The sequence below is a fragment of the Scyliorhinus canicula genome, chromosome 6 (genome assembly GCF_902713615.1).
Source record: "Scyliorhinus canicula chromosome 6, sScyCan1.1, whole genome shotgun sequence".
Classification (NCBI taxonomy): domain Eukaryota; kingdom Metazoa; phylum Chordata; class Chondrichthyes; order Carcharhiniformes; family Scyliorhinidae; genus Scyliorhinus; species Scyliorhinus canicula.
This window is the reverse complement of record NC_052151.1, coordinates 94,793,308-94,805,371: the sequence shown is the minus strand read 5'-3', so window position 1 is coordinate 94,805,371 and position 12,064 is coordinate 94,793,308. Positions and strand designations below refer to the sequence as shown.

At 45.1% G+C, this 12,064-nt stretch overlaps 1 protein-coding gene across 9 annotated transcripts in view; it reads left to right on the top strand.

The window, feature by feature from the left end:
* Positions 1 to 12,064, top strand: part of fam184ab (family with sequence similarity 184 member Ab) — a 286,418-nt gene that overhangs the window by 133,705 nt on the left and 140,649 nt on the right. For all 9 annotated transcript variants that reach the window (XM_038799695.1, XM_038799689.1, XM_038799694.1 and 6 more), the window contains exon 7: positions 11,377 to 11,538. In XM_038799695.1, the coding sequence (XP_038655623.1) occupies positions 11,377 to 11,538 (162 nt within the window). The remainder of the gene's footprint in view (positions 1 to 11,376; positions 11,539 to 12,064) is intronic.

Genomic DNA, 12,064 nt, shown 5'->3' with positions numbered 1-12,064 from the left:
AGCCGTTGATTTATCACAAGTATATTTTCCAGTTCACTTTAGCTAGTTCCACTTTCATACCTCATAGTTGCTCTTATTTAAGTTTAAAATGCTAGTCTTTGATGCACCCTTCTCGCACTCAAATTGAATGTAAAATTTACTCATATTATGATCACTGCTACCGAGGGGTGCTTCACTATGAGATTAACAATTAATCCTATTTCATTGCACAATTCCAGATCTCGTATAGTGCGGCTTCTGGTTGGCTCCAGAACATGGTGATCGAACAAACTATCTTGAAAACGTTCTATGAACTCCTCATCTACACTACCTTTGCCCATCTGACTTTTCTAATTTATATGTAGATTAAAATCCCCCATGATTATTGCAGTACCTTTTCTGATAAATGCCCATTATCTCTTTTATACTCTCTCCTACCATGTAGTTACAATTAAGGTGCCTGTACATCACTCCCACAAGCGATTTATTGGCATTGTAATTTCTCATCTCAACCCAAACTGCTTGTATATCCTGGTTTTCTGAAATCAGATCATCCCTCTATAATGTGACAATTATAGATTAATTAATTAATTACTTAATTAACAGAGCCACACTTCCACTGTCTCCTAACTTCCTGTTCCTAAATGTCACATACCTTTCAATGAAAGTTGCCATAGTCCCAGAGGACCAAAAGCTGCTCTCTCCCTTTGTGAGAGAGAGAGTTGACTGGTGGTGATTTAATCTGAGGATCACCACACAGGGGAAAGGTTGAGTATTCAAGACACAATCCATGTCACCCTGCAGCCATGTTTCTCTGATAATCAAATCACACATATTAACTTCTATTTGCGCTATCAGATCATCTATTTTGCATTCAGATACAGAGACTTAAGTTTTGTCTTTATGTTATTTCTGTAGCACCTAGCCTTATCTGCCAATTAACTCTTAGATTTGTGCTCTGTCCCTTCCAGTCACGGTCTGTTTATCATTTCCCAAGTTAATATATTGCTTTCTTAGCTGGTCTCTATGCTTTGGGTTTCCAAAACTTGAAGCCTTGTCCCCACTATTTAGTTTAAAAAGCTCTCTACTTCACTAGTTATGAGGCTCGCTAGAATATCAGCCCCAGCATCATTCAAGTGCAGACTCTCCCAATGTTACACATTCCACTTTCTCCAATACTGGTGCCAGTGCTCCATGAACTGGAACTCACTTATTTGATCCATGCATTAATTTCTCTAATCTTATTTGTCCTATGTTAATTTAAAAGTTTGTCAGGTAATAATCCAGAAATTATTTTGAGGTTTTGCTTCTTAATTTGGTACTTAGCTCCTCATATTGATTATGCAGAGCCTCCTTCCTCATCCTTCCTCAGGCTTTGGTACCGACGTGCACCATGGCAACTGGATCCTCACTCTCCCTTTGTAAGTTTTTCTCCAACACTGAGCAAATGTCCTGAACCCTGGCACTGGGCAGGCATCACAGACTTCTGGACTGTCGCTCCTTGCTACAGAGAACAGTGTCAAGCCCCTCACTATACTGTCCCCTAACATTCTTATTTGCTTCCCCCCGATTGAATAGCATCCTGTCCCACAGTTCCATGGTCAGTCAGCTCATCTACCCTACAGACCTCCATTCTCATCCAAACAAGTGGAAATAACCTCAAACCTGTTGGACAATTGCAGAGGTTGACACTCCTACATTCCTGCCTCTGAGTCCCCTTACCTGCCTCAGCTGCAGTCACAGCCTTTTGTCCCTGACCACTTTCCAAACCAAAAGATACCATCCTTAGAGGTGTGACCAGCTCCTGAAACATCCAGGTAACTCTCACCCTCCCTGATGTACCGTAGCATCAGCATGTCAGCCTCCAGCTCAATGATTCTGAGCCGAAGCTCCTAAAACTTCAGGCACTTACTGCAGTTACTGGACTGTATGTTCTATGTTCTATGGATAACACTGGTAGCCATGAGCTCCCACAGGCTGCAGCCTTGCCACCTCACCTGCTGCTCGATGGGGTTACGGGATATGGTGGAGACATGGTACTCTTTCCAATGAACGGTGCAGACTCAATAGGCCAAATGGCCTCCTTTTACATGGTAAATCCAATGACTCTAACCTAGCACATCTGTGCAAAAGATGAGGCTGAATCATTCAGTCTTCAACCATAGGTGCCGAATAGATGATCCATCTTGGCCTCTTTGTGAGGTCCCATCACAGATGCCAGTCTTCAGCCAATTAGATTCACTCCACGTGATATCAAAAAATGGCTGAAAGCACTGGATACTGCAATGACTATGGACCCTGACAATATTCCAGCAATACTACTGTAGACTTGTGCTCCAGAACGTGCCGCGCACGTGGCAAAGCTGTTGCAATACAGCTACAACACTGGCACCTACTCCGTAATGTGCAAAATTGCCTAGGTACATCCTGTATTGAAGGAACAGGACAAATACAAATCAGTTAATTACTGCCCCCTCAGTCTACTCTTGCCCATCACTAAAGTGATGGAGGGGTCATCAACAGCGCTATCAAGTGACATTTGCGTAGCAGTAACCTGCTCACTGATGCTCAGTTGGGTTTCACCAGGGTCACTCAGCTCCTGACCTCATTACAGACTTGGTTCACATGTGGACAAATTAATTGAACTAGAGATGAGGTAAGAGTGACATCCCTTCAAATCAAGTCTGCATTTGATCTAGTATGGTATCAAATGGCCCTACCAAAACTGGAGTAATTGGGAATCAGGAGGAAAATCCACTACTGGTTGGGATCATAACTAGCACAAAGGATCGTGTTTGGGGGTGAATTATCTCAGTTCTGTGACATCACTGCAGGAGTTCCTCAGGGGAGTATCCCAGACCCAACCATGTTCAGCTGCTTCACCAATAATCTTCCTTCCATCATAAGATCAGAAGATGGGATGTTCGCTGATGACTATACAATGTTCAGCACCATTTGTGACTCCTCATACTGAAGTAGCCCATGTCCAAATGAAGGAAGATCTTGGGCTGACAAGTGGCAAGTAACATTCATGCTACACAAGTGCCAGACAATCCCCAACAAGAGAAAATCTTTGAATCCCCCACTATCAACATTCTGGGGTTACCATTGACTATAAACTAAACTGGACTAGCCATATTAATACTATGGATATATGAGCAGGTCGGAGGCAAGGTATCCTGTGCTGAGTAATTCACCTGCTGACTCCCCAAATCCTGTCCACTATCTACAGGGAACACGTCAGGAGTGTGATGAAATACTCTCCACTTGCCTGTGTGAATGCAGCTCCAACAACACTCAGGAAACTCAACACCATCCAAGCCAAAGTAGCCCACTCACTGGCACCCCTTCCATAAATATTCACTCCCTCCACCACTGACGAATAGTGGTAGCAGTTTGTATTATCTGCTAGATGCACTGCAACAACTCAGCAAGACTCCTTAGACAGGGCCTTCCGAACCCATGGCCGCTACCATCTAGGAGGAGAAGGTCAATAGCCACATAGCACATAGGAACACCACCACATGGAGATTCTCCAAGTCACCCACCAACCTTACTTAGAAATACGCCACTGTTCCTTCACTCTCACTGGGTTAAAATTCTTGAACTCCCTCCCTATAACATCACTTGGGTGTACCTACACCAACGGGATTGCAACTGTTCAAGAAGACAGCTCACCAACGTCTCAAGTACAATTAAGAATGGGGAAAAAATGCTCACTGAGATAGCAATAGCCGCATCCCGTAAATTGAGGGGGTGCTTGGGGGTTGAGGGCATAATGACCTAAGTCCAGTATGGTAGGATAATAAACACAGCAGCTGACCTCATCCGGAAAGCATTGAAATAGTCTGTGACGGTTGAAAGAGGTTTTGAAAGACAAGTGAAGAGTGTCTGAGGAGCGGAAGCCATTTACAATTTCAGTGAACACAGGGGCTATGAAAGGAAATTTGGTGGTGGTAATGGGGCCAAGAGAAAAGAAGGTGGGTCACATGGTCATCAAAGGTCTTAGGGGAGTACAAGAGAGAGTTCTGTATCCAACTTGCCAGCTCTCCTCTGATCCCATGTGACTTCACCTTTGTACCAGTCTACCATGAGGTACCTTGTCAAAGGCTTTACTGAAGTCCATGTATACAACATCTACTACCTTTCCTTCATCTGTCATCACTGTCACTTCCTCGAAAAACTCGATCAAATTAGTGAGACACGACTTCCCCTTCACAAAACCATGCTGTCCATCACTAGTAAGTCCATTTGTTTCCAAATTGGGAGTTAGGTTGGCTCTCCAGAATAATTCTGCAAGGTTAGTTTTGGCAGAGGAAAGTGAGGCTTGATTCTACTTTGTGGTTCAGTCGAATTCAATGATTGATGACTAAACAGTTGACTGCCGAATATGCTTAATTTGCACCTTTTGGACTTGATGGAGCGCTCTGGAGGAGTAATGATTTCACTGGGGATATGGACATCAAAGATGAGGTGTAGGAATGGTTGAGCAAAACAGCTGCAGAGATATGGTAAATGCAATGCCAAATGTCTCGTGATTCAGAGTATCAAAGTTAAATTGTATGAGCTGGATGGTGAATAAAGTAGATTTGAAAGGGTGTTGGAGTTGTGGATTGTGAGGGATAAGGAAATGGTTGAAGAGGGTCTTTCAAAAATAGCATGGTCAAGGGAGTAATTGCAATATGGATAGCAGAGTGTACAGGGAGAAGAGGTCTAGAGAGTCTGGGAGGATAGTGTATTCCGAGGAGAGAAAGCAAGGAGAGCTCAGAATGAGAACTCTGCAGAGGCAATGGGGGAATATTTCAGAGGACAAATCTGGAAGAGGTGACTGAGAAAACAAGAATTTTAAAGTAGAAATGTGAGAGGTGCAACCGGTTAGATGATCAAAGGAGGAAGAGAGCAAGGAATGACTTGTGCTGTGAGCTATACCATCGAGTGAATTAGATGGGATAGGTGGTAGAAAGGATAGCCAGATGGGCAGGCTTGAGTAATAAGTTGTTGCCACCTGAGAGCAAAGGTAAGCAAGGCCAAGATCGCCATGCAAATGTTACATTAAGCAGCTTGATGGTAAGGGCCTTGTTCACAAGTGAATGGATATTATTTGGAGAGAAGTAAGGAGGAGTGATAATTGACAAACTGGCAGGAATGCAGGACTTTGCGGTAGATGAGCAGAATAGAAAGCAGGTTGGTAAGACTAACTGCTCGTGGGAAAGTTGTGTTAGAGGTTTTTGAGAGCAAAGATTGTTGAATTGGGGTTGCTTTTCATAAGATAACAGTGCCAGTGGACTAATGTAATTTTTAGAAAATGTTAGGGGAGACACAGAGGGAGCTGAGGGTTTATTCAAAAAGTATTCAAAATTGTGATGGCCAGAGGAGAGTTGTGATCGGTTGAGTTAAGGATACAGGGAAAGTTGTCTTGATGAGAGAGGCAAGGCAAAAAGGAAAACCAGGGAGATTAAAATGAAGACCTGTGGCATGGAGCAACAACCTTCTGAGCACATAAACGGATACTGAGGGAATTTAGTTTACACAGGCATGGCAGAAAGTAGAAAACACACATCCTGTCAACAGAGGCCCAATAGGCCAAATGCCTTCCTTCTGTGCTGTGTGATTCTACATTAATAAACAAAGGACTGCCTTATTCCAAGTAACCTGTATCAGATTAAACAAGAATATTACTCTTGGTACCTTAATGTTACAATAAATATTATAGTATCTAATTCACTTGCAATTAAAAATCATCACTGGTGTTTTGTTACCTGTGTGGTAGGTAACATGTGCTACTCAATCCTTGGTTAATGAAGAGGTCTTCTGAATCTAGATGAAGACTCAAACTCGTCCAGTAGTAACAAAAGGTTTATTGAATAACTATAACAATAATTGCATGAGTTCTTTACTTTAACTTTGATACTAGTGATAAGGTTAACAAGATCTAACTACAGTAATTATACTAACTCCACTAGCCATCTATACTAGTCTGCTATTGCCCTGGTTACAGTGCACCCAAGAGAGCCAGAGACCCAATGTGGCTGCCTTTTATGCCCCTGTTGGTCCGGCCCTCTAGTGATCATGTGGTGCTACTGATTACACATTAACCTCTTGTGTACATGCACATATAGAGATCACACAGCTGGGTTAAAAACCTCACCAACACTAAATCACTCCACAAAGGTACTTGCAAATTCAACAGAAATGATATATTTATTTTTTTAAGTGAGCTGCTCTGGCGTTAATGAATAAGTACACTGTTTTCTTGTTTGTCTGGATTTCCTGGTTTTTAATAAACAGACAAAAAGTCCATCTTGATTCCCTGATGACTTAATGGCTTGGCCTGTATAAAGTTTTCAGTGATTTTGTGATTAAACAGACTAACTGGCGCGTATGAGTGTCTAATCCTTTGCATTAATATAACATAGAGGTGTTGCAACCTCTCTGTGCTAGGGTCAATGCCCTCTGCAAATATTGGACCCTCTGCAAACATAAGATGACTGTTCCTAGCTTTTTCTCTGAGACGATTGCAAAAAGTAAAATTGAATATTATTTCATTTCTGTTTGCCTGTTTATCATGCTCCGCATTGGCTATGGTACTGCAGAAGGGGATAGTACAGAGAGCAGGGTGGAAGTTAGATGTGGTGCTGTTGGGCGACTGAGGGTTCTGTGACAAAATTGAAAAAGTAATCGAGGAATATGTAGGTTTTAACTGCACACGAGGAGGTATCGAAGACGGTTGTCTGGGAGGCTTTAAAGGTGGCGGTGAGAGGTGAGGTGATCTTGTTCATGTCTCGGCTAGACAAAGAGGAGAGCGTAATAGATGAGATGCTGGCGGTAGATAGGAGGTATACAGAAGATGGGGACCCAGAGAAGTTGGAGAAGAGAAAGGTACTCCAGGCGACCTTTGACCGACTATCTACCATGAAGGCGGTACACCAATTGAGGACAGAAAGGGATACAGTTTACAAGCATGGAGAGCTCCGGAGGGAGGCTGCAGCAAGGGAAATTGTCCAGGTGCGGGGCAGTGCAGGGAAGTTGGTGGTAGCTCCAGATCAGATTAACAAGGTCTTTAAGGAATGCTATGAGAGATTGTACAGGTTAGAGCTACCTGGGGGAGGCCGGGCGATGCAGGAATTTCAAGATTGGCTGGAGTACCCGAGGTTCGGGGAGGGGGACAGGGCTACATTAGAAGGGGCAGTAGTGGAGCAGGAGTTAAAAGATGCAATTGGGAGGATGTAGTCGGGGAAGGTGGCAGGGCCGGATGGGTTTCCAGTGGAATATTATTTAAAAATTCAAAGATAAGCTGGTGCCACTGATGGTGGGGATGTTTGAGGAGACGGTAGGGAAGGGGGTTTACCACAAACTTTGGGGCAGGCATCGATTTCCCTGTTACTTAAGAAAGATAAGGATCCAACGGAGTGTGGGTCGTATAGGCCCATATCACTTTTAAACGTGGACGCAAAGGTACTGGCAGGTAGGCTAGAGGAGTGCCTCCCGAAGGTGATAGGTGACGAAATGAAATGAAATGAAAATCGCTTATTGTCATGGGTAGGCTTCAATGAAGTTACTGTGAAAAGCCCCTAGTCGCCACATTCCGGCGCCTGTCCGGGGAGGCTGGTACGGGAATCGAACCGTGCTGCTGGCCTGCTTGGTCTGCTTTAAAAGCCAGCGATTTAGCCCAGTGAGCTAAGCCAGATGGGGTTTGTGAGAGGGAGGCAGCTCTTTTCGAACATTAGGAGGGTATTGAACGTGGTTATGGCACCGGCGGAAGGGAAGGAAACTGGTGGTTGTGGCATTAATTCGCCGAGAAAAAGTTTGACCAGGTTGAATGGCAGTTCTGGAGCAGTTTGGGACTGGACCAAGATTTGTGGACTGGGTAAAGCTACAATATTAGGAGCCCAGGGTGAGTGTCCGCACAAGTAACATCAGCTCGGAATACTTTCCTCTCCACCGTAGGACTAGGCAGAGATGTCTTATATCCCCCCTGCTGCTGCACTCACAATTGAGCCATTGGCCCAAAGTTCGGGGAAAGGGATAGCGTGGGGGGGTGGGGGATGGAGCATAGGGTGTCCTTATATGCCGATGACTTGTTATTGTATGTGTCGGAAACGAGTGTGTCAATAGGAGGAATACTGGAGCTGCTTCGGTTGTTTGGATCCTTCTCGGGGTACAAATTAAATCTAGACGAGAGTGAATATTTTATGGTTTCTCGGCCGTGGGTGGGGGCAGGGGTGGGGGGGGGGATCTGCCAGTCCGTAGGGCAGGACTCACTTTAGATATCTGGGGGTGCAGGTTGCTCGGGATTGTGGGGGGGGGGGGGGGGGGGGGGGGCTCCATAGGTACAACATTTCTACTTTGGTGGGGAGCGTGAAAGCTGATCTGGCGAGGTGAGATGGTCTCCATCTGTCACTGGCGGGTCAGGTAGAGGTGGTTAAAATGAACGTGTTGCCGTGATTTCCTGTTTATTTTCCAATGCCTGCCAATTTTCCTGCCGAAGGCATTTTTTTAGACAGATTGAAGGGATGATTGCCTCGTTCATATGGGGACGGAAGGTGGCCAGAATTAGAAAGGTGCTACTACAGTGAGGAAGGCAGGCAGGGGGTTTGGGTCTTCCGAACCTGGTGTACTATTATTGGGCGGCGAATGTGAATAAGGTACGGAGCTGGGTCAGAGGGTTTGACTCCCAATGGGTCAGAATGGAGGAGAGTTTGTGCAGGGGGCCGGGATTGAAGGTGCTCGCAACAGCACCGGGGAAATACTCAGGGAGTCTGGTAATAATACCTTCGTTGAGAATTTGGAGGCAGTTTCGCCAGCACTTTGTGTTGGTGGCAGGGTCAAGGGAGATGCTAATTCGGGGGCACCATAGTTTTGAGTCGGAAGTGGGATGGAAATTTTCGAAGATTGGAGGAGAAAAGAATTAAGACACTAAAAAAATCTGTTTCTTGGGGTCGATTTGCAGGATTAAAGGAGCTGGGAGTGAAGTATGGGCTGGAGCGGGGGAAATATTTAGATACATGCTAGAAAGGAGACACAGCTTCCCAGTAGAGCCGGCTTCCACATTGTTGGAGTAGGTGCTGACACAAAGTGGGTAGTTATTTTGGAAGAGGAGAAGGCACCGCTGCAAGGGATCAAGGCAAAGTGGGAGGAAGTGTTGGGAGAGGATATGGAAGAGGGGTCCTGGTGTGAGGTGCCCCGGAGGGTTAACGTCTCCACCTCAGGTGCGAGGTTGGGGCTGATACAGCTAAAGGTAATATATAGAGCACACCTTACAAGGGCAAGGGTGAGCCGGCTCTTTTAGGGAGTAGATGTGTGTGAACGTTGCAGGGAGGGCCCCACAAACCAAGTTCATATGTTTTGGTCCTGTTCAAAGCTGGAGGATTACTGGAAGGTTTTTAGGGTAATCTCTTTAAGGTAATCAGTGGTGAAACTGGACCTGGGCCCTCAGGAGGCCATATTCGGGGTGTGGGACCAGCCGGGGCTGGAAACGCATGCGGAGGCTGATGTTGTAGCTTTCGCCTCGTTGATCGCCCGAAGGCAGATCCCCTTACGGTGGAGATGAACCTCTCCACCCTGTGCCCTGGCGTGGCGGGGGGAACCTCCTGGAATTCTTGACTCTTGAAAAGGTCAAATTTAAACTGAGTGGAAGGATGGAGGGGTTCTACAATTCATGGGCGTTATTCATTATGCACTTTGGAGAATTGGATTACATTGAACATCAGGGGTGTTGGGGGCTGGGAGTGTTGGGGGGGAGGGGGACTGTATGTGTTAATGGTGACTATGGGCGATTCTTGATTCCTTGTTGTCTTTTGTTTATGTTAACATGCGGACCAATGTCTGGGGTTTGGTGGAGGATGGGATCATTATTATTGATGTGGGCATTGACATTGCATTCGTTAGTGATTGTTTTTTATTGTAAGGTGTAAATTTGGGAGACAATGTGAAAAAGGAGGAGTATAAAAATATTTTAAAAAATAAAGCTGTTTAAAACTGAAGGAAGGCCTTGCCCAAGTCATTGGGTATAATTTTGGGCCAGAAAACTGTTGCGATGCAATTCCGGAGATATTCATGCTGAGGTGAGTTTATATTACATGATGTGGTGGCAAGGAGGCAGTGAATAAGGCAGGACTATGATTGACAAAGCTGGAAATAAAATGAACCAGGTGGGGGTGGCTGGATAGCGCAGTGGTTAGCACTGTTGTCTCACAGCGCCTTGCTCACAAGTTCGATCCCGGCCCCGGGTCACTGTCCGAGTTTACACATTCTCCCCGTGTTTGTGTGGGTCCCACAATCCAAAGATGTGCAGGGTAGGTGGCTTGGCCACAATAAATTGCCCCTTAAATTGAAAAATAAGTTAATTGAAATATTTTTAAATGAAGGAATAATTGCCTAGGCTTTGCCGTTGGCAGTAAAGAGCCAGACTTTGAAGAAAGCTTAGCAAAAACCAAACCATTTCTGGACCGTTGATTTCCTCTGTTCCTTTGAATCCAGGACCATCGCTTGGGTATCTTTTTTTAAAATTTTAGAGTACCCAATCCATTCCCTCCAATCAAGGGCAATTCAGCATGGCCAATCCACCAAGCCCGCACACCCTTGGGCTGTGGGGGCGAAACCCATGCAAACATGGGGAGAATGTTCAAACTCCACACGGACAGCGACCAAGAGCCGGGACCGAACCCAGGACCTCGGCGCCGCAAGGCCACAGCGCCAACCCACCGCACCACCACGCCATCCCACTCTTGGGTATCTATGACATACAGCAGCAATAAAATAATTCGACAAACCATTCAAGCAGATTAAAACATTTTGAGATAGCAAACCTGGAAGTAAAAAGCACAGATTATATTCCACTTGCTAATCATTGTACAGTGAAATAAAGATTGGACATACATATGGAATTAAGGTGGAAGCTGAAATATGATACATTTTGGGGAAAAAAAAAGTTATTTAAAAAAAGTAAATGCTGCTGGGGGGTACTCAAAAGTTGTCAAATTAGTTTTTCAGGAGCATACACATTCAGTAATTGTTACTTATGCACAGTTTAAAAACTGAGTTACAACCCATTCAACAAAATCCCATTGATTTTTCTCCTGGTTTGCTCTCAGTAGTATCATGAAGATTCATCTTTTCCCCTGGAGACTCCATAGCAACCTTGGAGGATTCGCAACTCTACTTTAGCACCATATTTGTAAACCTCCAGTCTGTCTAAATATACTGTACGGATCTGTGATAAATGTAATTTTTACTTTTCAACTTTTTAGAAGGTTTATGTGACGACATAAGGAGGTCAGCAGTGCAGTTGAAGCCAGAAAATGGACCTAGAATTAATTAACACTGCTCCTTTTTAAGTTCCTTTGGTAAGCATTAATACTTGTTGGGTTCATGATGAATGTGTTTCCTGTTTTCTAGGTGTGTCGTTTGCAAGAGCTTGTTCAGAAGAGTGAGCAAGGCCTAGGATCAGCTGAAGGTCATATTTCCAGCCTGAAAAATGCCCAGGAAAGGCTGCAAAAAGATCTGGATTCTTGCAGGGCCAAGCTCAGAGAGACAAGTGATTCTCTTGCTTCAGTGCAGGTACTAATAACTATATTATAGCTATCAATCCCTGTGTTTTGATATTTTTATTCTTGTTAAACACATTCTGACCCTGTTTCTTTTCATATTTGAATGAACTCTTTAGGTTAGGAAAATGGGGGAGGATTCTCCAAAAAATGGGGCTAAGTGTTGATGCCGTTGTGAAAACCGTGGAGTTTCACAACGGTGTCAACGGGCCCCAAGGTGGAGCTATTCAACGGCCCACAAGGGTGAGCACGGGCGGAACGTAAAGTGCCCGAGGGAGCAGCCACCGATTCACCGGGTCCGCCATTAACTTGGTGCTGTGGATGCACATAACCATTCTCCCCGCACACACACACACACACACACAGCTTCGCAGGCAAGATGGCCACCAGAAAAGCAGCCCCACGATTTAATAACGGTGAGTTGGAGACCCTCCTGGACGCCATGGAGGGGAGGAGGCTTATACTGTACCCTGGGCTGGGATGGAGGTCGGCAGGCGTCGTTGATCGGTGTGCCTGGGCGGAGGTGGCAGACGCCGCCA